Below are 27,271 nucleotides of genomic sequence, written 5' to 3'. Positions count from 1 at the left end.
GGGGGGCGCTCACCCTGCGGTCCATGTGGGTCCTAATGCCCCAGTATAGTGACGGGGACACTATACTGTAAACAGGCGCCGTCCTTCGGATGAGACGTAAAACCGAGGTCCTGACTCTCTGTGGTCATTAAAAATCCCAGGGCGCTTCTCGAAAAGAGTAGGGGTGTAACCCCGGTGTCCTGGCCAAATTTCCAATTGGCCCTTACTAATCATGGCCTCCTAATAATCCCCCTCTATGAATTGGCTACATTACTCTGCTCTCCTCCCCACTGATAGCTGGTGTGTGGTGAGCGTTCTGGTGCACTATGGCTGCCGTCGCATCATCCAGGTGGATGCTGCACATTGGTGGTGGTGGAGGGGAGTCCCCATTACTTGTAAAGCGCTTTGAGTGGAGTGTCCAGAAAAGCGCTATATAAGTGTAAGCAATTATTAATTATTATTATTAATCTGCAGTTAATAAGAGCATGACTGACACCCAAGCTATTTCTGCTATCGGCTCCAGAAAGCAAAACAGCTCTAAGAATAAAGGGATATTAAAACTGTTAATTTTATGTTGTCAATGCACATTAATTTTATTTTTAAAATATAGATTTGGTCAATAAATACTTGCTTCTTTTTAAATGCATTATTCATTCAGTACACATAAAAAGCTAAAGGAAGTGAAATGCAATTTTTAAAACAAACAGCATCCTTGTAAAACAAAGCCTTCCAGCACTTTTATTTATTATCATAACGTCTATTTAAGTGAGTAAGAATAGCAACATATCTCAGAAAGTCATATACTATTTGCAGTATAACAGTGTAATCTACCCACAGAAAAATAACAACAACCTAAAAAAGTAAAACTGTAAAAATAGGGAGGCAAATAATAACAAGCATCCCATGATTGTGAAGACAGACACGGTCCAATAAACTTTAGCAGAGACAAATCACTATAAAATACCAATTTTCCATACACTGATAAATGAAGTCAGACAGCAACTGACTTACACATGTGTTGGTCAGATTAGCAATCATGATTAGGTATGTTCCTGAAAGCGTGGTTCATTAAGACAAAAACTGCATGGAAAAATTCATTTAGGTATTTTAGTGAATGGTCATGGAATCCAGCAGCCATATCACCCTACAACTCACAACTGGCAATCCACTGAAGCTAAGCAGGTGTGAGCCTGGTCAGTACCTGGATGTGAGACCTCCTGGGAAAACTAAGGTTGCTGCTGGAAGAGGTGTAAGTGGGGCCAGCAGGGGGCACTCACCCTGTGGTCCAGGTGGGTCCTAATGCCCTAGTATAGTGACGGGGACACTATGCTGTAAATAAGCACCGTCCTTCGGATGAGATGTAAAACTGAGGTCCTGACTCTCTGTGGTCATTTAAAATCCCAGGGTGTTTCTCGAAAAGAGTAGGCGTGTAACCCCGGCGTCCTGGCTAAATTTCCCATGCCTCCTAATAATCTCTATGAATTGGCTACATTACTTTGTTCTCCTCCCCCTCCCCAACTCCGACGGCAGGTAGGAGTATTCTCGGTCGCAGTTAATGGCAACATCAGCTCAAAGATTTGGTTCAAACCACCAACAAGCGACAAGTGCCGACAAGCGGACCCTGCTGATGCGGGATTAACGCTAGGAAAGAGAGAGTGAATGTTCATGGACTATGAACTTGAATCCAGAGCACCAGCAACCTTTAAAAGGCAACAATATAGTCGAAAGCGAAATGGGAAAACACCCACTACCAGAGCCTGGTTCTTCCAAGCAGAAAACACCCCAGCGATATCCATGGCAACCTTCCACATCGACTGTGGCATTGGGGCTGCTGTGTTTAAGGCAACAGAAAATACGTTCTCTTGTAACCATTATTCTCTGACTGGTAAACGGCTGTCCGGCTGGGTCTCTTTATTGTCAGCAAGAAATCAATTCCTCTCCCTTTTTGATTGTAAGAACTTACCCAGGAACTTTTCTCCTGTACAGGTACATACGAGACCAAAGCACTGGCATAATGAAGCCAAATACTTTCACTTTCTGGATTTGGATTTTTTAATTTTTCCCAAATGGTGCAGAGAATACAGTATAATGATCCAGTCCGAATAAGTCCACTGAAGCACTTCCACTTGTACGTATTTTTCCGATGTTTCATCCAGCCTGTAATCAGTAACCGATCTAAAAAAGAATCACTTCATAGTGCCGCCAACAAAAATTAGCAATGCACAATAAATCGGTTTGCTGCCGTTTATTAGCCCTACTCATGACATGTTGCATAATGTTTCTTCTACCAATGTTATTCCAAAAATAAAACCCTCATTAATGAGTTCAGTATTCAATAAACACAGTAACCTAATAAAATCCATACGGGAGAGGTTACTTCTTTTTCTTTTTCTTCCCTCTGGCACTGGGCTTGCTGTCATTCCCAGACTCACTCCCCGAGTCCGCCCAGCTGGGGGGCTGCCCGCTCGACCACTCCCTCTGCAGCTGCTCCAGGAGGTCAGGGGTGAGAAGGCCCTCCTGAATGAGGCGAGAGCTCAGCGAATCCTTCAGCCCCTTCTGCCCGTCCTCCACCCGAAAACCCAGGATCTTGGAGCTCCGCACCCTCCTCTGGCTGGGCTTCTGCGCTCTGGCTCCCCAGAGCTCCTGGGAACTTGCCTTCCTGTCCGCGGAGAATGGGCTGAGGAGGGAAACGGCTTCGTCCGGGCCAGACAGAGCACCGGAGGAGGAGGAGGAGGAGGGGAAGGCGCTGGCCTCGGAGGCGCGGATCAGGCGCGTGATGTTCCGCACGCCAATCTGAATGACGTTGTCCAGCTCCTTCTGAATGTCCCGGACAAAGCTGGCATCAGGAAACATGTCCATGAAGCGATAGCTGAGGAAGAGTCACATGAGACACAGGCTCAGACCCTAAGGCCCAATAGAACAGAAGGATCAGTAATGAGAAGGAGGCTGTTTGCAATACAGTAGATCACTGTTTGCTGTAAGAACATTAACCCAGCTTCCAGCATTGTCCATTGGTCATGAGACGATCTGTTACACAGTATAATTGATCGACTATCAAACAGATTTTAAATTACATATGACTGTGCCACACAGAATGTCTGCAAACATTATCTATCCATTTTCTATCTGCTATATCTAATACAGGACCATGAGAAAGCCACAGTCTATCCTGGCAAAGTACGACCTTGACAGGACTCCAGTTCATCACAGGCCAGGCAGACAGAAACACAGATGCGCACACACTCACTCCAAGGCCAGTTTTCCAAGAAGCCAATTAACCTGCCAGGATATTTTTGTGCCGTGGCAAGAAACCAGAGCACCAAGAAGAAGCCCCTGCAAACACCATGTACTCATCATACCCATCATCAAGAAATGATCTCGTTCGCTTGTACTGAACGAGACTGAATACTGTCAAAATATCATCCCATAAAAAGAAACAAACATTCCAATAAGCTCCTGCTACAGAAGACGGAATTAAGGGAAATTATTGATCGGTATGCACAGAATCTACCTGAACGTAACAGGTTTCAAAACCACTTTACAGCACAAAAGTCACAACATCAAACCCAAGCTACCTTAGCCAGAGGTACAGGTCCAGCACATCGTGAACAGCCTCCAGGTGTACCAGATCTTTGATGTTCCTGGGGGGAGCCAGAGGCCAGCTGATGTGTCCGCACACCCAGTTGAAGGTCAGAGGCTCATCTCTGCTGAACTGCCTGGCAAACTGGAAGCAAAGGGCAATACACTGGACTGAAACAAGGAGGAACATTGGGAAAAGCTAAAAGGAAATAGCTTCTTACGTAGGCTTAATGGGATTTCACAGGAACAAACAGTGCAACTTTCCTCTCAGTAATTCTGAAACATACTGTACCTCTGCAGGACATTGCCCACAGGGGTCTGAGCTGCTCGCCTGCCATAAAACACCACCAATATGCTCCAGAGCAAGGCAATTGGTCCAAAAACAAAAACAGGAATATAATATAATGACAAATATTTAATGCTGTCAAGCAGTAAGCCAGGGTGCACTGAAGCACAACATGTTCAAGCCCAGATGCCTAAAGACACTCATCCCCAATCGACGACCAAGGCCTCACGATCAGCACGGCTGCAGCCACTGTGCTGTCAGTCCAGAAAAGCCAAAACCATTTAGAGAAGGTAAGGGGCTCGTCGCCACACACAACTTTGAGACTGCAACTCCCCTTTCGGCTTCCGAGGGTTGAGAGGAACGTACTTTTAGAAAGGAGGTGCAGACAAAAGGCTGCTTCTTGTTGATGGGAGCAGTGCAGAAGACATAGCGAGACCGCAGGTTCAGAGGAATGTGCTGGATCATGTCGGCCAGGAACTTAAAGTCATCGATGTTGCAAACAAAGTACATCCCATCCACTTGAGAGAGGCTGACAAAAATATCCTGCGAAAAACAAAAAAATCTGCTTCGGCACCCAGGAAAGCTTAGAATTCCACATCTTTATTTATTATCTTTTCATTGAGACTGTACTTGACATGCTGCGGATGATTTATACCAAAGGCTATATAAATCGCTAGCCTGCTATTTATATTACGGAAATCACATTCTGCACTTACGATCAGATTTGACAAGGTAGCTTCAGGAAGGTGGTAAGCAAACATTTCAATCTGCTCTGCTGTGGGATGGAGTCCCGCTGTCTGGGAAAAGACATGAACAGGAGTAATTGCAAAGCATTTTAAAAAGGCTGTTCAAGCAAAAACAAACGATACAAAACAAAAAGGGCAGCCAAAGGGTGCGTTTTAATGAAAGTGGTAAGATTCACATGAATGAACACAAAGAAAGTTATTTGCAGTCTTTGTCCTTAGATGTAAAAAGAATAGTTTTTGAACAGGGCAGAGATGTTGTCCAAGTGCCAAATTTGATATTGTGTATGTCACCAGGTTACAAAAAATGTCATATGCAATCTTTCCACATCTTGATGAAGGACTGCGCCAAAAGCTTGAATTTTTTAAAATGCTATCAAAATTTAAACCTTTATTTTCTATTTTAATTTCATAATGGACATAAGCATCAAATAGTGCACAGACAAGGATAATGCTGAACCCACAGCTCCAGCTGCCAAATTTGTTTTTCATATCACGTGCACTACTATGGATTCATTGGAGGTTGTACCCTTGGAGCTATCTGCTGCGCCCACTCACCTCAATGGGGTCCACACCGCGTCCCAGTATCTCCTTCAGCACGAGCAGGTCATCGCGGTGCATGGTGGTCACCTCGCCCTCTTTGAAGACGGAGCTGAAGCGGCCCGCGCGGCCTGCGATCTGCAGCGCCTGGGAGGTGCTGATGGTGTCCATTTCCTTCTCTCCCTTCTCGTTGACCGAGGGCTTCATCAGTGAACTGAAGATGATGCGCTTTATGCTCCTGGGCGAGACGAGCAACACCGATCAGAGCTGAGACACCCAGTATGTCTTACACTTTTAGGTGCAGATTTGTTGACAGCGGCCATACGTTTTTTACAATTCAATTCAACCCAGTCATGCCATCCTGTGTGTCATCAAACCCCCCCATTTCTTTCGGGACTGTAAGGCACATATGCAAACAGCAGGCATTTTGTACCACAGCCATCACTGAGCAGATCCCAAATTCACAGAAGGCATCAATGTTCACTGGAGGGAGATAAGCCAAGATTGGCCCACCCAACCCTGGTAGTTCTTAGCAAAATGCGTGGTACATCCTGTAGCAACCTATAAGCTACAGTGTTCATCCCAGACTCCAAACTAGATCTTTCAACAGGATGTCAAGAAGCAAATTCCTATAGGTTTTACTGTCAACCTAAATGTTGTCAAACACTCACAGGTTTAGTCCCATTCCTATTGCGTCTGTAGCAACAAGAATTTTGCAGGGGTCATCAGGATCATTGAATTTCTTTGCTTGAGCCAATTTGGTGCCTGTTCCAAAAAAGCAATCGGATAGTTAAAGCTACTCAATTCTTAAAACAGTTACACGAAAGATAATCTTTTCGCTGTTGTTTAAATTGCATCCGATGAACAGAGTTTCCAAGTCCCTCGATCTGTACATGTTTCTCAGGAGCTTGTCAATAAAGCTGTGCTTGCTCGAGTGTTTCAAAGCTTAGAACCTCTCCCGAGCTGTACGGATGAGAGTTTACACATCCAGCTATTTAGGGGTACACAATAAACCACAGCACTTCACATTTAACTATATAACAAACCACAGTGCTGAGATACTAGGAGAAAAATCATGTCTGTTGGAATTTAACCTTACGATTGATAGAGAGCTGCCCTGGATCTTAAGGATTAGTTCACAGCACCCTGCTTGAGCACTCACACTGCTATCAGCAGTACAGAAGCCTAGCTGACTCTGTCAGAGACACTCACCGGGAGGAAGACTGCCATAGATTACTGCACACTCCAGGCCCCGAGCCTCAATCTGCCTGCTGATGGAGTAGATATCGTTCTTACTGAAGCACACGATGCAGTCCCCAGGCCGCAGGTTTTCCAGGGACTCCAAGGCGTGATCCAGCACTGTAATAGGAGTCAGCCTCTTGTAGTTTCGCACCTTCAGAATAAACACAATATACTGTAAACCAATACCCTTCTCCGAATGGGTGCTCATGTGGATTTTTTTAACGATCTGTTACAGATGTTAAGAGAATTGACCTTGTAAGGCAGCCTTGCATTTGCCTCTACAATTTTGTTCTGTTCTTCTCTGAAATAAACTTTACACTTATTCTTGAAGTGTTTTTATTCACAAATAAGGAAATGTTTTAACAATATTTCGCTATAGGCCGATCCGGCTGCTGTGCCATACAATGAAGATTTTCGAGTGTGTGCTGGACACACGACTAAGAACCATCGTCAATATCTCGCCAAACCAATGCGGCTTTGTGAAAAACTGCGGAACAACAGACGCCATACATGCAGCCCGCCTACTGAGGGAAAGGCAGAGGAAAGGAAAGGAAGAGGAAAACGATCCACATGGCATTTCTGGATGTGGAAAAGGCATTCGACAGGGTACCGCATGATCTCATCTGGCTGGCGCTGCGACAGCACCACGTCCCCGAAGCCTATGTCAGCTGGACAAAGCTGCTGTACCAAAAGGCCACTAGCTCAGTACGTTGAAACCTCAGACACCTTCCCGATCAATGTTGGCGTCCACCAAGGCTCAGCCTTGTCTCCTCTGCTATTCATACTTTGCATGGATACAGTGGCCAAAGATATCCAAACGAGGCATCCATGGACGCTATTGTATGCTGACGATGTTATGACAGCAAGTGAAACGCAACACGGCCTCGAACAGCATATACAGGAGTGGAAGACGCGCCTTGAACGATTCGGAATGAAACTGAACATCAAGAAGACAAAGTACCTGGAATGCGATGATCAAACCCATGGCACAATCGTAGCTGGTGGGGTCCAACTGAACAAAGTGACACAGTTCAAGTACCTAGGCTCATGTGTCAACTCCGACTGCACTACCCTCCAAGACGCCAAGACGCGAGTCAGCGCCGCTTGGATGAAATGGCGGCAGGTCACTGGAGTACTATGCGACAAGAAGATCCCTTTACGCCTAAAATCCAAAGTCTACCGCTCAGTGGTCAGACCAGTGGCCCTATACAGAACTGAATGCTGGCCAACGACAAAGAAACATGAACAGGCACTCAATACGATGGAAATGAAGACGCTGTGATGGACCCTTAGCTTGACAAGACTAGACCATGTCATGAATGAAGGGGTGCGAAAAACACTCAAAGTTGCCCCAATCACTGAGAAAATTAGGGAATCTCGCCTGCGATGGTATGGACACGTGCTCCACAGCAATGACACATCAATGGCAAAGACCGCCCTCGAATTGAATGTGGAAGGCCGCCGGCCCCGTGGACGACCATTTACGCGCTTGGCTGGATTGGCTGAAAGACGACATCCGCCTCGCAAAAGTCACCTGCTGAGATGCCGCAGACCGCACGTAGAAAAATCGGTGCAAACAAGCAGACCCCACATAAGTGGGAAAATGCGAAGAAGAAGAAAAAGAAGGTTGAATAACTCAAATAGTGTAACTCAAGCCCGTCTCAAAGGTTGTGACTGTTTTCAAAACGCTTGAAAGCAAGATCTTCATTAGAGCGGTGAACCTGAACCACGGTTCAGCTTTTAACTCACCTCTACTTCCTCTCCTGTAGTGTACATCAGCTCTGTGACAAAGTTAACAGCTGCAGCCTCACCACATACATGGATTTCTTCAGCACACAAGCCTGTTGACACACACAGCGAAAGAAAGTTTGCAGAGAGATTTTTTACGAGGTTCACTTAAACCTGTGTAAAGCCTGTTAAATATTAACTTCACAGCAGCAAAAAACAAATGTCAAATCTTTAAGATGACCCACGGCTTAAGATAAAAGGTGTAGCGCAAGGCTTATATACATTTTTTCTTGAACCTGATCTTCAACAAGATCTGAGGAGCTACAGTACTATAAAGCTTCCAATTCAAATCTTTAGAATGAGCTTTAATGTTCTTTTTCATGCTTTTCTCAGGTTTTATTAAAAACATTTTTTACTGTTCTGAAAAAAAGATAAAAAGCCTGGCCTATACAAAGTTTAGTGAATGACAATCAGCATGAAGATCTATTGTCTGCTGTGTGAAATGTTGCAGATGCCTTTTATCTCAAGCAGTATGAAACAAGAACTGTCATACGTCTTCACAACACAACGCAACGTCATGCAGACAACCGTATGAGCCTCCTGTGTGGAGATGGTGGCTGACCTAGCAAAGCTCTAGTCCAGGCCCATCCTCTCGATGGATCCCTGATCATCTGGATTTCATCAATGACTGCAACCTCATCTGTGAGGAAAAAAATTACATTTATATTACTGTTAATCAATACACCCTGTTATATAAATCTGTCTGAAGCCAAGCAGAACAGTACACTATAACACTGCAGCTCTACTGTGAATTGAACTCAATTGAAACTTTGATGGCGTTACAACATGAGATTTACTTTCAAGAATATACTGATACTGTATGCATTAATCTTAGATAAAATTGTAACTTAAAGCCATCTGACTAACATTTAAAAAAGCACCTAAACTACAAAAAAATCAAGTTTTTCAAGTCATGTACAGGAGTTTCAGCCCTGCAGTAGTCTCGATGACATTTAAATCATTCATCCATCCATTTTCTCACCGCTTCATTCAATACAGGGGTTAGGGGAACCACAGCCTATCCCAGTAAGCAATGGGCGCTAAGGAAATAATTCAATCAGGTGTTCGTTATCGAGAGATATTGTATGTCAGTCTTTTCCCCTCTTATTCAGTCCTGAGGAAACTGACAGTCTGGTCACATTCAAAGGGCTGTAACTATCATGGCTTGGAATACCGGGAAACGTACAGGACTGTAAGGACATTAACGAACGCCGACAGCGGCTGCTACTCGTAATAAGACAGTCTGGAAGAAAAGGAGAACAGAACTGACACGGCATGTTGACGCTGCACATTTCAATGGTGCAGGCGACGTGACCCGACTGCCTGCCCTCCGGGTCCATGAAGGTCCTCTCTTCTCCCGTCACCAAGTCACACGGCACACCCTGGAGCACAGAACACGGGCGTAAAGAGCGGCACAGCCTGCCCCCGGCGGGAACCGTCTTCCGCTGCGAGCGACAAAGGGGCTCTTTCATGGGAAGCCACGCCGGCGAGTCCCACTGACCGCACTGTTGCTCTTCTCGAAGATCTCGTGAGCCAGCAGCTTCAGTGGCCCACAGTAGACGCCAGACTTGGCTTCCAGGTATCGCTGGATGGCATGATGGGTCTTCCCACTGTTGGTGGGACCCGCGTGAAAGATAATCTTCCTCTGGATGGCTCTGGCTTCTGGGTACCTACAGTGAGTGAGTGCCAGGCCACATCAGAGAGCACAGCTGTCAATTTATCCTGGCTAATCCCCGCTTAAGCCAATAACCGGTACAGTTTTCTATCAATATAACTTATCTCAAGGCCAGATGTGTATAGTACCCAGTGTCTAGGGTGGTAATTTAGTTTCAGAGAAATATAAGAGATAATTAGTTTTGATGCTCAGTACAATTGCTACAAATGAACAAAGTGATCTTTGGAAAAACTAGCTTTTGCTGCTCTGGCAACTTGAACGTTCGTGATAAAGGTAACATTGTTATGCTAACTAACTATGTGAGATTCAGCACCAGTGCTCACGGGTCTCTGAACCCCAGATGTCATGTTTTCCCAACTCATCCCATAAACAGGATCAAGTCTGGCAAGCAGTGCATCCTTGGCATAACTGTCCCATTTCTCGTCTCGTCAGAAAGGCATTACGCCAACAACATGAGACCGTGTGTTTCCTGCCAGAATTACGTCAGATCGGGGGGGCCCTGCAGGAAGGGCAGCAAGAGAGGACTTGATCAAAGCAGCGCACATCAAAGCAGACCGTTTGACTTTAACAGTCTGCCAGGTTAGGAACTGCTGGCTGTGAACTCAGTGCACAGACTTGATATCTGCTCACTGCTCTTTCTAAGCAGACCATATTGGTGTCTTTGCACCACAATGGACATTTCTAAGGTTAAATTACCTCATCACCTGCGCTCAATCAGCTGTCTCCCTAATGAAGTGATCAGTGCTAAAGGAACAGTCACAGTCACTCGAGAGTATCATGGTGAGTCATGAACGATCATTTAAAATGTGTCCAAAATCTTTATTTACTTTATTTTTCCACGAAGATATGTGGTAAGTTAATCCTGATGCCCAGTATATAAACAGGCTAACCAAAAATGTACATTTTGCACCAATTACAATGTTCTGAAGCTGTTAACCTTTTTAGTAAGTAGGCGAAGCAAACAGCTAGCCATGGTGCTTCAGCATGCACTTTTAAGACTTTGAGCAACTTGTTAGTTTGCTTCATTTAAGCCACATGACTACAGCCTTCTGTTGTGCTTCCATAGGAAGTGATAAAACTTGTCAAATATTTTGTGAAATCACAAGTAGATTAATTTCAATTTGAAGTGATAGTGTAATGGCATGGATTTTTACTACTGGCAAAACGCAAATTACTATACCTACCAATTCGCTGGCACTCGTAAATCACTGATCTTTCGCAGGTCATCCATGCAGTCAAGCATGGGAAAGATTTGTTTGGCGTGTCTCATGAAGTAGGGGTAAAGATCATCTGTGTGTCCTGTTGAAAGATACAGTACATAAAACTGATATTTCATATGTATACCTCTTGTTTTGACTGTATTCTTTAATAAGAAATGTAGCAGGACAAGTCTCCACTCATATTCAAAAGCGGCAGACACAAGCTTTGAACAAATTTAAGTGATGTCACATTTCACAAAATCCACAAGTCTTCAATGATAACCCATTCTTAAGTCTTAGGGACTTAATTAAAATGGTATGCAAGTCTCAACTCAATAAGCAGCCTGGGTACCCTACAAAATCCTCCAACACTGTAGCATCCCAGGACCAAAAGTGAGGATCAGGAAATCATGGCCAAGAAATGATGGGTGTTCACTTCTGGTGCTGGTGACTGGGATTTTAACTAAGTGCTACAAACACAAACCTCAAACTCACCTGCACCGCAGCAAATGTCATTCAGAACGATGTGTAAATCAGCGCCTATCGCTCCCGACTCCATCACAAACTTCCTGAAGCTGATGAAGGCTTGATGGAAGAGTCGAGCTGCCAGGCAGAAGGAACAGTTCACTCCACAGGCCCTTCTTCCACAGTTATATGTCCCGCCATGATGGATTTTTAGAGATCACTGATCAATACCAAAGACAACTTCTGAAGATCAAGCTATCAGCACATCTGTATAAACACCTTTACCAAGAACAGTAAGATAACATTCCTCTGAGGTCTCCTACGGGCTCTATTTCAGTGAGAGAACGAAAGGTGTCCATCTATTTGTACCCAGCAAAGCCAATAAAGAAAGGTTTTTTCAATCCACACCCACATCTGAAAGCTGTTGTCCTGTGGTACAGTAAGACAATTCAGAGGACTTATGAGAAAATTTGTGTTGAGGCCATGACAGCTTGTGTAATACTGTATACTGTTTATCCTAATATTCCACCATTACCCATCTTAATGTAAGCAAAAATGTTGTCCTTAATCATACTCAGTAAAACGTAAATTTAAACAAAAAGCTTTTAATGGAGTGCATTTTAATTTTACATTTCAATTAAGAAGTTGAGTCAAAAACTTGTGTAATATTAGGCATTTAAACTTAAGATGTTTCAGACACAGAACTGTAGCTACAAACATTTGTAAACAGCATTTTCTAGAGATACTGTGGAAGAAAGTGTTGTCGATTTCACTTAGCTCTGCAAAGTAGATTGTTCATCTGTTTTTACATTTAAAAGCTTAATGCCTCCATGCTATGCAACCAGTTTTCTCCTGTACATTTACTAACCACTTTGCTAAATTGAAAAGGCAAATCTTAAGTTGGTCCAGACCTGTGATTACAGATCACATCGCCAGTATCACCACTTAGCCCAGCCAGTGTGACCAGTAGCGGAAACAGGGTTCAGCAATGCACATTTCAAAGTGGGCCAACAAATAGCCTTACTGTTACTACAGGAGAGGCCGTGCTTTCAGCAATTCTCCCATTACACTGAGGAGGAATCCCTACCTTTCTGTATAACAAAGTTGCCATCCGACATGTGCTACCTGCCAGTGAGTTTGTTGTGTGCCCATTTGTCTCCAAGTCATCCCACGTGTTTAAACAACAAACAGAAATGAGCTGCAAGGAGTATGATTTAGCAAAACAAGCAGCACACCAGCAAAACAGCATACCTGAGACCCGATGCTGCTTTAACAGATAGGTTTATAAGAAAAAAGGGTATTATGCTCACCATCCAAACCATTTTCTGCTGCCAATCTCTGTATCTCCTTCCTTTTGTAGAATTTGTTTAACACTTTTAGTGCTTCACCTGTCAAAAAAGAAGATTAATTCAGCTGCATAGATCCTAATAATATTGCTACAGACAAAAACAAAATGAATCCTACAAAAACGTTTTCCTATATGTTTACATGTAGTCATATGAAAATAGCAGTACCAATCCAGAAGAGTATAAACTATAAACGCAAATTATTTCTTAATTGCAATTGAGTTTTTCTGGACAGAGTCACAGTAGACATCTGGGTTTAAAAACCAGGTCATTACCTGTAGCAGGTGGTACATTACCACCATAGGAAAACGTTTCATATAGTAACCACCCGTACATATCTACGTCTCAGTCCAGTGCAGAGCTACTGGATACGAATATAGCTGTAATATACTTGGCAGTGGTGGTGGCATCTGTTAAAAAAAAAACTTTACAAAGACAACAAAAAATAAAACGATGCGAGAAGATCTTACTTTTATCAAGGGGCCGGCTGAGCTCGGTTCCTACAGACCCGTCTGCATTGTAATCGCTTTTGATGTTCAAAGGGACAAACAGAGATGTATCAGGGGGTCTGGCCGGGCTACTAGAAGAGGCGCTTCTGCACTGCACGAAGCCGAGAGGCTCGGGCTCTCGAACACAGCGAAGCGGTACATGGTACAAACTATAACCGCGATCAAGCGCACCAGCAGCGGTACGGAAAGAGACTGTTCGGAATGAAACCCGTGACAGCAAACACATACTGTGTTTCAGAGACATCCTCAAGATAAAAACGTTCGAAGAACAATAACGTGTTTTAGCTCGTCAATCCATCATTATAAGTGATCTAAATAAACAGTGATTCCGTTTACAAAAACTCCTGTTAAACCCAAGCAAAGGACGATCAACATTGTCACTGACAACGTGGAACAGGACCCCTGCATTTCATAGCTGTTTCAAATTTTGCCTGATCACATTCTGCAACTAACAGGCGGATATGTGCATTGATTTATTAAGTCTAATTAGAATCGTAATAATATTATATTTTAAAAAAGCTATTTATGCCACCCGCATTACTTGCTTGACATTAATCGTGAAAACTGCATGATAGAAAGTTTCTGTTTCATGAGACTTTCCTTTTTGACAGAGGAAAATTAGGACCCTTAGTAAGGTCAAAGTGCATGTCTGCCCTAACACGAGTTATTTGGCTAGAGAGCTAGTGTTGTCAATATCCGTGGTTATGTTCATGCATTTCTTGAAACGTTTAAATGGATTAGTAACTGGTATAAATCCTGTCCAGTCTCTGAATTTCAGAACTCCTCTTAATTAAGGTATTAGCTGAAAAGCAGTTTAAATTTCATGTTTGAGTGCTTGATACTGTCTTTCCCACTCGTGGCTATTGATCATTTACTAATAATCAAATAAATCCTTAAATTTAAAAAGCGCTTTAAAGTTAATGGGTACACCCCTTCACCAGCAATGATGCGACTGCAGGCAAAGTGTGCCAGTACTCATCAGCTATCAGTGGGGAGGAGAACAGAGTAACGAAGCCAATTCATAGATTGGGATTATTAGAAGGCTATGACTTGGCCAGGACTCCGCGATTACACACCTACTGTTTTCGAGAAAGGTCCTGGAATTTGTAATGACCACACAGAGACGCATGACCTCAGTTTTACTCATCTGAAGAACGGTGTTTTTTTACAGGATAGTGTCACTATACTGGGGCATTTGGAAACACAAAGGCCTCAAAGTGATCTTATGAACATCTCTTCCAGCAGCAACCTTAGCTTTCCCAGGAGGTCTCCTATCCAGGTACTGACCAGCCTCACACCTGCTTAGCTTCAGGGGGCTGCCAGTTGTGAGTTGAAGGATGATATACAGTTTAATGCAAAAGTATGGGCACCCCTGGCCAAATTACATGTTTTGTTGATTTTCTAAGTGAAAAAAATGTTAACCTCTGCAGCGAACAAACTTAAACTTGATATATTTCTGCAAATATTAATGCACAGTTACTATTTATTTGCTAAATTTAACAGACTGAAAAGGGTCTGATTCTAAATAAGCAAGAGATTGCATAAAGTTCTGCATGAAGAAGTTGTTGGGGCTACAGTATTTTTTAAACCAGGGATAGATGGTAGAAACAAGTAAACAAAGTCAAAAAAGCATCTTTATCAAATAAAGGCATCAGTTAGCATTATTGATAAACAGTTGAAACAAACGCCAGTGTTGGGAACTACTGCTTTATATAGCTAATCTTGAATAATGCATAGATACTAAGCTTGAATGAACAGAGAAGTCTACAATCATGAACAGTAGTATGCCATTTCTCTCAAATAAAGATGTAATTGTAATTTTCACAAATGTTGTTTTAGAATTTAAATTCTATCAGCTAGTTGCTAGTAACACCGTTGAGATTTAGAAATTGCTTTAATAGATATATAATTTAAAATTAGATTTTTAATGATTTAGCAAATAGCACTGACTGTCATTCCATTCTGCTCGATTTATGATTCCTGTTATACCCAATGGGGTTGAAGTATGAAATGCAGCAAGGGTACACAAACAGGAAACCTTATAGTCATCCCCAGTTAAATTTCAGAATCATCTATTCAAGGAATAATTATTTTAGTGCCATTGAAGGCTCAGGATTTGACAATAATGAAGAACAACTACTTCTACACTTTACCTTAAAGAACTTTTTGCTAATTAATAAACCGTTTGAGACCCCACTGACCACATTTCCCCTAGGTATACCCTTTTCCACTGAGAAAATACACTACAAAATAGTCCAAACCCTACACAGAGAATAATCAGAAAACTAGTTTTTAATTTAGAAATCATACATGTTGTGGAACCAATTTCAAGGAGCCTCAACTGAAAATAACATTTAAAATACAACTATTTCTGGATTTTTATCACGAACATTTTCTTCCGATTGCAGATCTACTTTATTTTAATAGAATCATCAAAATACATTCTGAAAAAACATAAGTACTATTTACTGCAGATACTGTACACATTTTAATGTCATTTCTCAATGTAACCAAACGTTAGGACACCAGGCTGTGGTTAGAATACCAGCAGAAATTTTTTACTTTTATTGTACATGAAATAGAATAACTGGAGGCTGTATAGTACAATTTTTAATGCTCACAAATTTCACCGTTTTAAATTGGACATTGTAAAAGGTGTGAGAACATGCAAATGGCGAAGACAATATTTGGCATAAATTTTCAGTTTCTTACAGGCACTTACAACAAAAAGGGATATAAATTGCCTGTGCATGGTCATTAGCAACTGGTCTGTACACTGAAGTGTGAAGTGAATGCAGCACAGTCATTCTAAACTCTTATAACCGTGCATTTACCTTTCTGAAAATCACCACTCTTTCCGCACGCATAAAAAAACTAAAGCAGGTGTATTGTGTATTTAATGGATTTTTTAAATTAAAAAGCAGTCCATGTGATGTTTGAGTTAAACCAGCGAGATGAGACTGGCAACAGTAAAAGCAGATTTTAATACACAGTTTCATCTGGAGGACTCCAAAAAGACTTTAGCCAATTTTAGATTCCTACTATCCTCTTGTAACAGCACTGTTTTCAACATAAATTCTTCAGCTTTGGGGCAAAAAAATAAGTAAAATATGCCTCACTGTATAGAACAAAGTCTTAGGAAAGAATGGTATAAACTGTAAAATAAACACTACATAACTTAGGAGACAGTCTCCAATATAAATCTTTTACACCTTACAGTGAATTAAGAATATGGCACGCAGGGATCTCATATGTCTTTCCCCTTAGCGTGTTTCTAAAGGCAGATCCTGAAACCCACATCTAACAAAATGCAAAATATTATTTCTGTTCATATAATCTTATAAATTAACCACCTACATGCATGGGAACGCTCTTCGAAATAAGTATAAACTTGTTTTATTCTTGTTTTAAAGTTTTTTGCATTTGCGAGTGTAATATTTTATTTCAATGAAAGTGGGTAAAATGTGCAGTATAAAAGAAATGGTAGCTTCTGGACGTTCCAGTGTTGTTTTTTTTCTCGTTTCCTTTGTCTTGCGCAGAGACCGCAGTCGCTAGCGGAATGCTTGGTAAGCAGCAGTGTCGAATGGAAAGAAGGCAGCGAGGAGAAGTGGGGTGTTTGGCCGTTCTCTAATCCATTTTTCTTCCAGTCTGCTGCTCTGCCGAAAGTAGAAACCACCAAGTTCGCTTTTCCTTCCACCATGCTTTTCACATCTCGGGCTTCTCTGCAGAAACCGTTGTCCTCTGCTCGGGGGACTCATAGCGCTGGTGAAAGTTGCGTTTCCTCAGTTTCTCCGGAGCCTTCCTCCACAGAACAATCTCCTGCAGAGAAATCAGGCATGGGCAAGAGTTGGGCAACAGAAAGCAATCACCTGGTACACATGCTTCACTCACTTATTCTATAGCTTTATTGCCAGCAGCTACATCACCCTGCAACTCACACCTTGGTCAGTACCTGGATGGGAGACTCCTTGGAAAGCTAAGGTTGCTGCTGGAAGAGGTGTTAGTAGGGCCAGGAGGGGGCGCTTACTTGTCTGTGTGGGTCCTAATGCCCCAGTATAGTGATGGGGACACTATACTGTAAAAAGGTGCCGTCTTTTGGATGAGATGTAAAACCAAGGTCCTAACTCTCTGTGGTCTTTAAGTCCCAGGGCATTTCATGAAAAGCGTAGGCGTGTTACCTCGGCAACCTGCCCAAACATCCCCCTGGCCTTTATCAGTTATGGCCTCCTAATAATCCCCATCTCTGAATTGGCTTCATCACTCTGTTCTCCACCCCACTGATAGCTGGTGGGTGGTAAGTGCACTGGCGCACTGCCTGCCATCACATCATCCAGGTGAGGCTGCACATTGGTGGTGGTGGATCATTAGTTTTGTACAATGAAAAGATCAAGATGTTGTCTGTATCCATCTCAAGAACTGCTCTACCTGCTGCTTGAAGTATCGCCTGTCCTCTTCGTCCACCAGCACCAGGTTGAGGAAGTACCGAACCGAGAACTTCTTGTTTACATCCCTCATCGTGGGAGTAAGGTCATAGCCAGCCAGGAAGAGCCTGATGGGGATAGACTCCCCTTGACAAAGAATAAACGTTAGTTAACAGGGCAGAAGCAGAGCTTAATGAGGCTGAACAGTGAGTAATCTGGGAAAAAAAATAATGGAAACGCCCAAGAGGTGCGTCTATATTGACACCTACTGGAGACAAACTGGAACCCAGTGAATGAACCTCGCAGTGAGGTTAGTGCCCTGCAAGGTTTCTACACCAATTAGAAAATCTCACAAAACAGAAGCTGTTCACAGGCTCTATCAAACAAAAATGACTATACTTTGTTCATATTTTTTTCAAGTAGAAACTGCAATGTTGAAATAGACAAGACTGAATAAGAAAATTATTTTTATGCTTTGAATTAAGGCGCTGCGTTTCCTCTCTCATTACCTTTAACTGGAGCCCCATCCATGATCTCGTACTTCGCAATTGTCTCTGTCTCTGTAGTTGTACTAGGTCCTGTGGGCAAGGAATTTTTATTAAGCATATATATTTCAGTCTAAAAGGCTACTAAAATAGTTTAGAAAACCTCATTAAGTGATTCCTGAATGAGGAAAGGAACAGTCCTCTAAGTTTTCAACTCATGGTTTTAAGAAGAATCCTCTCTACAAAGTAAGCAATCACATCCATTTAAGGCAGCTTTTGTCTGAATCGCCACCTCATCCTAATCAGCATTCTTTGACTTCCTTCCTGAGCACTAAATACCAGTTATCAGATCATTTATCTGCACCAACAGCATTACACTGCATTTCAAATCTTCCCATCGCAAATATTTTGATGACTTGCCTGGAGTCCTTCAGGAAGCTGCTTAATGAAACTCTTGGACGAGTACAATAATAGCAATTCAACAAGAACAACAGCCTGAAATAATACTTTTCTGTGACTTTCTTTTTTCAGCACTCTCAACAATCTCTCACCTATCCCAGTGATCTCCTTTTTGATCAGCTGTAGCTCCATGTGCTGGATTTTGATTCTCACTAACAGGAAGTAGATTTTCCCCACAATGACATCCTTCAAGTGGTACCTTAACCAAGAGAGGACTAGTTTAGACTAAAAGTACAACTTACAGAACTCATCACTCATGCAGTTAAGGAAGAAGTAAAGGTTTATTCCATGCTGAAAAGAGAACAAAAACGTTCTTCTTCGGCCTATGCATGCTGACGCAGTTACCTACTTGGACTACTCATGCACTTATTCATGAATGACAGTTACTCATGAGTATTCCAAGTTAAACCATCGGATTTGTCCTGTTCAAAGAAACAAGATTTTTTTTTACTGTCTACAAGGGTAAGTAACAACAAATCTTAACTAATTCAGCGTCATATTTCCCAGGCATCCTCACAAGTGGCTTTTACTCACTTAAAATTCAGTTCTTAAGATGAATCTTGAACCTAATTTCATTCTATAATTCTGCACAGCAACCATACTATGTGCCTGCTAACCATAACCGCATTCGGGTTTGAGACGGTCCTCTGAACGCGTCTCAAAGTGGAAATCACATCAAACAGCGGTTAATGTGGCATTTCAGGAAAATTCTACCACAAAGCTTGGCAGGCCTTTAAAAACAGATGTTTGTTAAAGAGTAATAAATCAAAATGTGCTCAAAACTTAAAATGTGACGACTCTTTCCAAGATCTCACTGTGATATTTTGAAGCAGGACTTTCAGGAAAATCGCGATGTACCATTTTAGAACTGAGTGAGGGTTCTACTTACTTTGACTTGTTATATTCAAACTCTATATGGAGACAGTCCTCAATTCCCACTTCCATCTTGATGGAGTTGTTGACGTCAGGATACGTGGCGAGCTGGTGAACAATGAGGTCATACTCCTTCACCAGGTCTGACAGTCTTCTTACAATCGTCACTTTAAGGAAATACCTTTAAAAAAGTAAATGAACTGAGTGGTAATGTTTTGCATGATTGACAACCCCAATTACATCATGGTGCTAAACATGCAAATGCTGCATTCAGCATGTTGCTTCTACTGCATTGCTTATAGCCACAAAAACAAAATGTCTGAAATGAACATAAAAGTGATGTTTGAAAGCAGAGTGACCATCTTTACTCTCTGTAAATTTAAAAACATTCCTCTGGCACCAAGCCTTTGCTTCCTTACAAATCCTTCAGAACCGAGGTCAGAATGGGAAACAGGCTCTGCTCAACAGTAAGGCAATAGAACAATACAGAAAGTGGAGTACAAGTGAGAATTACTTTTGATCTTTACTATTCACCCTCAGACTCTGACAGCTTTACCTCAGCCTGACGTTGGCTCCCATGTAGGACTCGTATGGCTTCTCCACCTGCATGAACTCAAAGTCGTAGCTCCTGTTCTGCGTCAGCTCCCCGGGCAGAGCCAGCTCCTTTACCAGGTTCACAAACTCATGGGTGTTGCTTTTGTCGCTGAACAGCTCTGTGCAGCAAGAGAAAAGCAGGGCCCAGATGTAACACAAGGTTTTACCCAAGAGGCCCAGCTACTTTTCCTTTATTAGAGGAAACTCCAAAACCAAGTCATTCTGCTAACGAAAATGACTGACCAAGTGTGGTAAATACCAAAATGTAGTGGAGATGCCTAACATCAATAATACCCTTTATTCAGTGCCATATCCTCACTGCACTCACAGCCCACTCAACTGCAAGAACTTGCGGAGCTAAAACATTGCTGTGGAAGCTCTATGGATAATGAACTGTTGTACTCTTCACATGACAGGCACATGCTTTGCTGAGCTTTTAACTCCACTCGGCTAGAAAAAAACAAAAAACATAGAACTGGTGCTTGTCTAGAAAGGAAAATTACAGAAATTAAATGCCCCATACATTCTAAAAAACATACAACTACATTTTCAGAGATATTCTGGATATGCGGCACACTGTCTTGAGGCCCTCCTGGAGTGTCTTTGTATAACAGACAGGATTCACAATGTTTTGACCAGAGTATGAAACTCACTGCTTCTGCATCATGTTGAATAGACTGCCAGCGTAAGCCTATCCTAGCCAGCCTTGTTTTCTTTGCACAACAGTCACGACAGTAAAGATCAGGGAACACTTTCAGTATATTTCAAAGCTTTTTGTGCTTCACTGTCCTCTTACATTAAAAATGTGATGAAAGCACAATGACTGAATCTTCAATTGCAGTATTTCAGGAGAATATTTTTTTAACAGGGAACAATAGCAATGCTATTTTTACATTTCAGGGTTAGAAAGAATCGTCTTTGGTGAGTGCATTTCAAACCACAGTGAAAGTAAAATGTACATATTAATGCGGAAAATCCAATCCAATAAAATAGACAAACTTTCCAAGTATGCGCAGCATATTGTGCGATTCTCCTCAGAAGGATGCAACAAAACTTACGGTGATGTGATGCAGCCCTGTTACATTGTAAACAAGCAGGCCTGAAAATACATGTCTTTTAATCCAATAGAAATATCGCTCTCGACTTTTGAGATGGTTTTGCAGACAAATTTTAGTTACTTGTTAACTCTGCATGTTTATCACGTTGGGACATTTCTGTGGTGAAATATCTGTTGCACAACCTGTACTTATTCGCTTGTACATCGCAGTACATTAGTCATTATAGTGACTTATGAGCAAGAAGGGCCACATCACATCACAAGTTGTGGGAACTCTTGCTCAAGATTAGTGGTTTGCAACAACATGGCGACTGTACAGTCCTTTCACAAAGTTTAGGATTTTGTCCCCAATTCTGAATTTTCAATACCGTCAATTAATTTATGTTGTTACCAAGATTTATTAACCTGTCTGAGAAATTGGGACCCTTGGTTACCCTTTAAACAAATTCATTTCACTTTATATTCACACAGTGTATCAGACCACTTCAGTATCTGTTTTACAGATGGTTCCTTTAGTGGTAATAAAACTGAAAATTAAAATGAATGAGGAAAAAAAATAAAACCCAGTGGCCTTATAACAGCATATCTCACTAACCACTTCGGCCAAACAAGGAATTTTATTTATCAAAGAGCTGTGAAGGGAATCGTGATACACTGCCAACAGTGAGAGATCTCCAAAAATGGTCAAGAGCACTTGAAGTAAGAGAAGAAAATTGTTTCTTGATAGGATTATAAACACTGTTGTCTAAATGCAATACTTCACTAATGGACGAGGCTTTGTATGATTGCATACAGTTTGAACCTTAAGGTTTAAAGTTCTTAACACATCCTGTTAAGAAACTCACCTATCTGTCCCACGAATTCAATGCGAATTCCCAGGTGCTCTAACCTCTTCCCAGACTGCTTCACAGTGAGGTTCACCTGGAAACAAGAATGGGAATTGAAGGAAAGAACACTTGAATTTCCTCTCATGATCTTGTGCAGTGTCTCCATTTTACTCAGCCCTGAGGAATCTTTGTTGTTCTTAACACTTCCTATAAAAACTAACATTAGCTACTAGTATCAAATGCACAAGAAGTTGATTTTTTAATTAGGTATACCAATCCCCAATTTTACCATTTCTATGCTAGAAAGCAGCTTATGGATCTGGATGCTTGCCACTTGGTTGTTCTAAGTCTTGACCATGTGCTGCAGGAAAGCGTCTTTAAAATGTGCAGGAATTTGGCACAGCACTACAACATTAGAATAATCTACCCCGGGTAGCCCTTCTGAGACTGAATTCCAGCAATTAATGCAAAATCAATATCCATAAAAAAACAACTTACCAAGGCTTTTGAAGTAGTGAAACAATTCCACCTACTCTTTCCACATTTTAGTACAACACTTAGAGCAACAAAAGCTGGGCTGGGACAACAGTTCCCCTATGGGTGCAGACAGGAGGATATGCCAAACAGAGTCAGGCTAAGTCAAGTCACTTCTAATCCTTCCACCAGTTACAAAGTGCTCTGCGTACACAGCCAGAACAGGTACCAATTCTGAACTGCGGCCTTGTCTCTGGACTTCCTCATTCCAAATGAAAACAGAAGAAAAATCACAGTAAATCCTGTAACTTGAAAAGTTTGAAATGTTGCGGTGATTTCCCGCTGAAAGCCTGAGAGCTCAACAATAACAAGGAAGAGAACAATGCCGGGAACCTGTTCCAACTCATTCGAGAGGATTAATTCAATTTACAGAAAGAGGAGGAAGAGGTGGGGGACTGAAGTCAATTCCAAATGTTGTGTGCAGGAAAATATAACAATTAGGAAAACACCCACACACACTCCCTGCAGAGAATGACCTGACAGAGGCAAAGATCTTTGGGTGTTGTCTCATTTAATCCTGCAATGCGCTTAGGATAGTGTAATCCTACAGATCATACATGTTAAACAGAAGGACACCAAGACTGTGCACAGTACTGCCCTCAAATATACAGTACATTTGTAACCCTGTATATGATGAGAAAAATGAAATAAACTGTAAGCTCATTTTTTATACATCTGTGCTTACACAGATGTACTTAGTACATATTGATGTATTTAGTATTCATTCTCCACTACAGTACCTTTACTCTGAAATTCTGGCATATGTAAATAGAAAAGGCAAAACCTAATGGCAATAACCAAAATATAGTTGGAATCAAGCAGTAAAACTTAGAAATGTGTTACTTTTGAACTGGGACTATAATGCATTTCTCACTTTACATTACTTCTCATGGGAAATTTGTGTCCAACCAGCACAATTTCACCTCCCATTAGACTTTTCTAAAACAAGAAATATATGTATAGTGTTCACATCTGACTGAGATCACAATATTATAATGGGAAACGACAATACATCTTTAAAATCATGGGTTTGCTGCCTGAGATTACAAATGTTTTCTGATTAATATGGCTTGAGCTACTTAAGATATTTGACTTAAATATATTAAATCTGAACACAAGGCATATGAGGATTATAATGCAATTACCACCATGGTAAAAATTATTCTGGTCTTTTAATATGCTTCTTGCACAATACATTTTTGTAAAAAATTCAAATAGGTCAATACATTTTTGGAATACATCAGTGTCATAATATTAAACAAAAGTGATTAGTCCTATACATTGTTTTAATTGACAATGAAGAGCTGATGAGCTTTAATATCCCCCAGTACATGTATATATTACTGCAGTCAGTTTTAATTTTTTTACACCAACCTCTGCCCATCTCATCCACTAGACTTGGAAGGTCAAAAGCAAACAAGCCTACCTTTCCCGAAACCGATTCACCGTCATAGAACAGAAAGTGCTTTTCCACTTTGCCATCTTCCATCTTGATCTCTGCCGTCTTCCTCGTGTCAGCATCGTTAAGGACGACATCGATTTCACACACCGGCGCAAACAAACCCCCGAGGAAACTCTGTGACGCAACGGGACAGACAAATCAATAGGGAGAAGAAATGAGGACTGCTATTTCTGGCTACAGCACTGCAAACCCTGGAAACTGTGGAATCGATGCACGCCCAGCCTGGAGCAAGACTCCTGTAGTTAGAGCAACCACCAGTGGACCCACCCTGGATTGCTTCAACCTAATGGAGACTTTCCACCGTTCCAGTCACACCAGCTGCTAATTTCATTGCAGACGTCTGCTTTACCTGTTCCTAACTGACCCGAGAAACGACACATTGAGCATTTGATTGGTCTGATTACAGGCTATTTACGGAAAATCTTTTTTTTCTTTCCATTGCCCAGTGGAAATTGCTGGTTAACTGCTCCTTCGGAAGATCCGATTTGTGTAAAATAACCCACCTCGCATGCTAATGGCTGTACTTTCAGGGACCCGAAGGTGCAGCGTGAATCTGAGAAAGTCAGAGCTGAGAAAGGAATAATAACAGCAGCGGCCCCACGCCTCCAGGGCCTACTCAATGTTATTCACCGCTGTCTCCCAGATTCTGGAAACACACTTCAAGAAATATTCAGAAAAACGCGGTGCAATGAGAACATTCTGTAAACTGTAAAGACAAAATGTGCAGAAGAACACCCTATCGAAGAATACTCTTATTTGGCAACTTTCTGAAGTAGGTTATCATGGACATGTTTTTGGGGCAGTTCGAAAAAAAACGACACATTCTTGAAGCGAAAGCTGAATGATTGTGATGCTGTGCAGAAACATGCTCACAGGCCACGTGATCTACAGAGACAAATGAAAGCAAATGTGCTCACAAGTGAACAGTGACATCCCACCGTGAATCAGTTCAGAAACAATCTAATCTGACTGTTTTTTGTATAAATGATAAACTAACAATGAAAGCTCACTACCTTCCTGTAAACCAGATTCATCCGTTGAAGAGTGGAAAGTTGTGGAGTAGGGGAAAAGTGAAATCTGCCTCTCTACCCCATTTCCAGGGCAGACTTGCACAAGAGAAAGTGAACACCTGTAACCAAAACTTGCTCTATCCAGGCATGTGACATCTAAATGTTGTTGCTGTGCAAACAGATATTTTTATCAATCCAAACCAGAAAATCCTAACTTTCTGAAAAGAAACAAATAATTAAAAATTACAGTCCTTTTGGAGAAACCAAGGAAGTTCAGAAATATGTTTTTTTTCTACCACCACTTTTATTTTAAAAATGGGGCAAATGTTTGTGAGCCTTGATAAATGCAGAAATTATTTTTTCTGCATTTATCAAGGCTCACAGGGAGCACAGACAGAACTACCCTTATGGAAAATCTGTGAACACAGCTCTTCTATAAAATACCTTACAAACCAGTTTACATTATCGGGTAACCTTTGTAAACACTTTTCAACAGTGAAAACAAAGACTCGTATGTACAAGGTTATACAGCAGATCATTTTACTCAAGCAGATCTGAATTAATTTGAAAGGTACATCAACAGAGAACTGAACCTATAGCCTTTCCAACCCGGAGCCCTCACCACCACTCCCTAACCTCTGCCTAATGATAAGCGAAAAGCGTTTGCTTATTCCAGTTCTCTTCTAGAAACACTTTCACTTAAAATATATTTCGATAAAAGCGTGTACTGTCTACTACGGCACCAACAGCTTTTCATGACATTCCGTTGAATTATTTCACTTTTTTTTCAGTAAGAAGACAAAGCCTGGATATTTAGTGTTACGCTCTATATGGGTACTGTCGGGTGTTTTCCTTACACGAGTGCAACTGTAACGCGCTATTGTGAGATAAAGTTTATTTTCAATGTGCCACGTTATTGGAACGACGCATATAAAAAACTAACACTAACATTAACACAAACTACAAGGACACCTTTATTGTCCGCGAATGAAGTGGAAAAAGCCAGCCTGGGTCAAAGAATAATTACAGAACACTATCAGAAGATAGAAAACGTAACTTATCGTTTCACAGAAACAAAAAAAAAACACCTTAGTATTGACTTGGCAGTAAACACGAACACAGTACACGAGGCACGGAAGAGTGGAAAAAAATTGATAAAGAGTCGAGACAAGATACAACAGCATGCGCTTTGTATTTTGAAGCATAAACCAAACTACATTACGCTTAAACGTGTCTCAAAAAATGTAAAAAAGCTGGTAATTAAGTGAACCTGTACATTGAACGAGTTGACTGCAATTCACTCGACCTACAGAATCCGACAAGCTGTCCAATTTGGGACAGCAAAAGGGGGGCGACTGGTGAAGAAAGTAAACAGGCAAATAAAAATCACCAGGCAGACCGTTTCAGACCCAAAGGTAAAGAAAACACAACCCGTGATGCTTAGGCGTTTCTTTTTTTCCATTCTAACAAGATACGAAAGAAATAAGGATCCCAGAGACAGCGGCGCTGGCAATTAATCGAGACGTGTTTCTGACAGCGCCGCCGCAACACAGGCCTCCCGAGCTCCGTCCCTCCTACTAATCCAGCCCCAGGACTCCCCCGGGCCTCCTGCACTTTCTCCCACACTGTGCGGTCAAAACGAGATCGCTGCTACTACAAAAGCTGGGGGAAAAAACTAAGGACATGTTATGACTTAAATCGGTGCACGGTGTTTTCCACGCCGGTACCATTATATTGCACTTCGCAATCCATTCGGTTTCACTCAAACTCACCATTTCAGCCCGTTTCCACACAGTGTATTTCTCTAACTCTGATCCCTAAGAAATCCTCCCTAAACTCCTGCTCTCCTCGGTCATGTGACCCCCCTGTAGCAGAACTCGGTGTCCTGAGTCATATGACCTCCTTCCAGAGCTCTCGCTGCTGCAATTGGTAATTTCTGTGTGAACAAGATGCAAGCGTCCGCGTTCGATAGTGCAAAACTAACGTAACGAAATAAACCAAAAACAGTAGCGAAGAAACTGATTTTTTTATCCACGCTAGTGGACGTCTTCAGCTTTGTTTTTAAGAAAATGTAAATCTTGAAACCAGCTAACACTGCATGAACGCTTTGGAGACATACTTTTAACTTCACTCCGTACAAAAATTTCGCTCTGTACGCGACTAATTAATCTCTAATGTACATTAGAATTCTATAAAAT

General features: G+C 41.8%; 2 protein-coding genes across 2 annotated transcripts; both read right to left on the bottom strand.

Moving 5' to 3' along the window:
• Positions 1-715: 715 nt before the first annotated feature.
• On the bottom strand, positions 716-13,769 carry supv3l1 (SUV3-like helicase). Its single transcript, XM_088635365.1, has 15 exons — positions 13,313-13,769; positions 12,807-12,884; positions 11,527-11,634; positions 11,017-11,131; positions 9,659-9,827; positions 9,428-9,539; positions 8,720-8,797; positions 8,119-8,210; positions 6,340-6,520; positions 5,799-5,892; positions 5,146-5,365; positions 4,561-4,641; positions 4,211-4,387; positions 3,555-3,703; positions 716-2,848 (listed from the first exon to the last, which is right to left on the bottom strand). The coding sequence occupies exons 1-15, from the start codon at positions 13,593-13,595 to the stop codon at positions 2,353-2,355; spliced, it is 2,433 nt and encodes an 810-aa protein (XP_088491491.1). The 5' UTR covers positions 13,596-13,769; the 3' UTR covers positions 716-2,352.
• Positions 13,770-15,625: 1,856 nt separating this feature from the next.
• Positions 15,626-27,003, bottom strand: vps26a (VPS26, retromer complex component A). The gene is made up of 9 exons (XM_088635364.1): positions 26,846-27,003; positions 24,028-24,177; positions 22,086-22,161; positions 20,146-20,302; positions 19,606-19,770; positions 18,809-18,915; positions 18,282-18,350; positions 17,777-17,919; positions 15,626-17,170 (listed from the first exon to the last, which is right to left on the bottom strand). Exons 1-9 carry the CDS (start codon positions 26,846-26,848, stop codon positions 17,057-17,059), a joined length of 984 nt encoding a protein of 327 aa, XP_088491490.1. The 5' UTR covers positions 26,849-27,003; the 3' UTR covers positions 15,626-17,056.
• Positions 27,004-27,271: the final 268 nt, after the last annotated feature.

Source organism: Lepisosteus platostomus, chromosome 6 (assembly GCF_059453375.1).
Source record: "Lepisosteus platostomus isolate fLepPlt1 chromosome 6, fLepPlt1.hap1, whole genome shotgun sequence".
Lineage (NCBI taxonomy): Eukaryota > Metazoa > Chordata > Actinopteri > Semionotiformes > Lepisosteidae > Lepisosteus > Lepisosteus platostomus.
Note: the sequence above shows the minus strand (reverse complement) of the source record. Positions and strands in the feature narration are given on the sequence as shown.

Bases quoted from the DNA above. Each gene is read 5' to 3' on its own strand.
- supv3l1 (XM_088635365.1), bottom strand. From the start codon at position 13,595: ATGTCTCTGAAACACAGTATGTGTTTGCTGTCACGGGTTTCATTCCGA. The intron at 5,366-5,798 runs GTGAGTGTTTGA...CGTCTCGCCCAG, and splicing joins ATAGGAATGGGACTAAACCT to GAGCATAAAGCGCATCATCT. The intron at 3,704-4,210 runs GTACGTTCCTCT...CTTTGCTTCCAG, and splicing joins TCTGCACCTCCTTTCTAAAA to TTTGCCAGGCAGTTCAGCAG.
- vps26a (XM_088635364.1), bottom strand. The intron at 22,162-24,027 runs GTAGGCTTGTTT...TCTTGTTTCCAG, and splicing joins GTGAATCGGTTTCGGGAAAG to GTGAACCTCACTGTGAAGCA. The intron at 18,916-19,605 runs GTAAGTAGAACC...CTCTTGGTTAAG, and splicing joins TTTGAATATAACAAGTCAAA to GTACCACTTGAAGGATGTCA.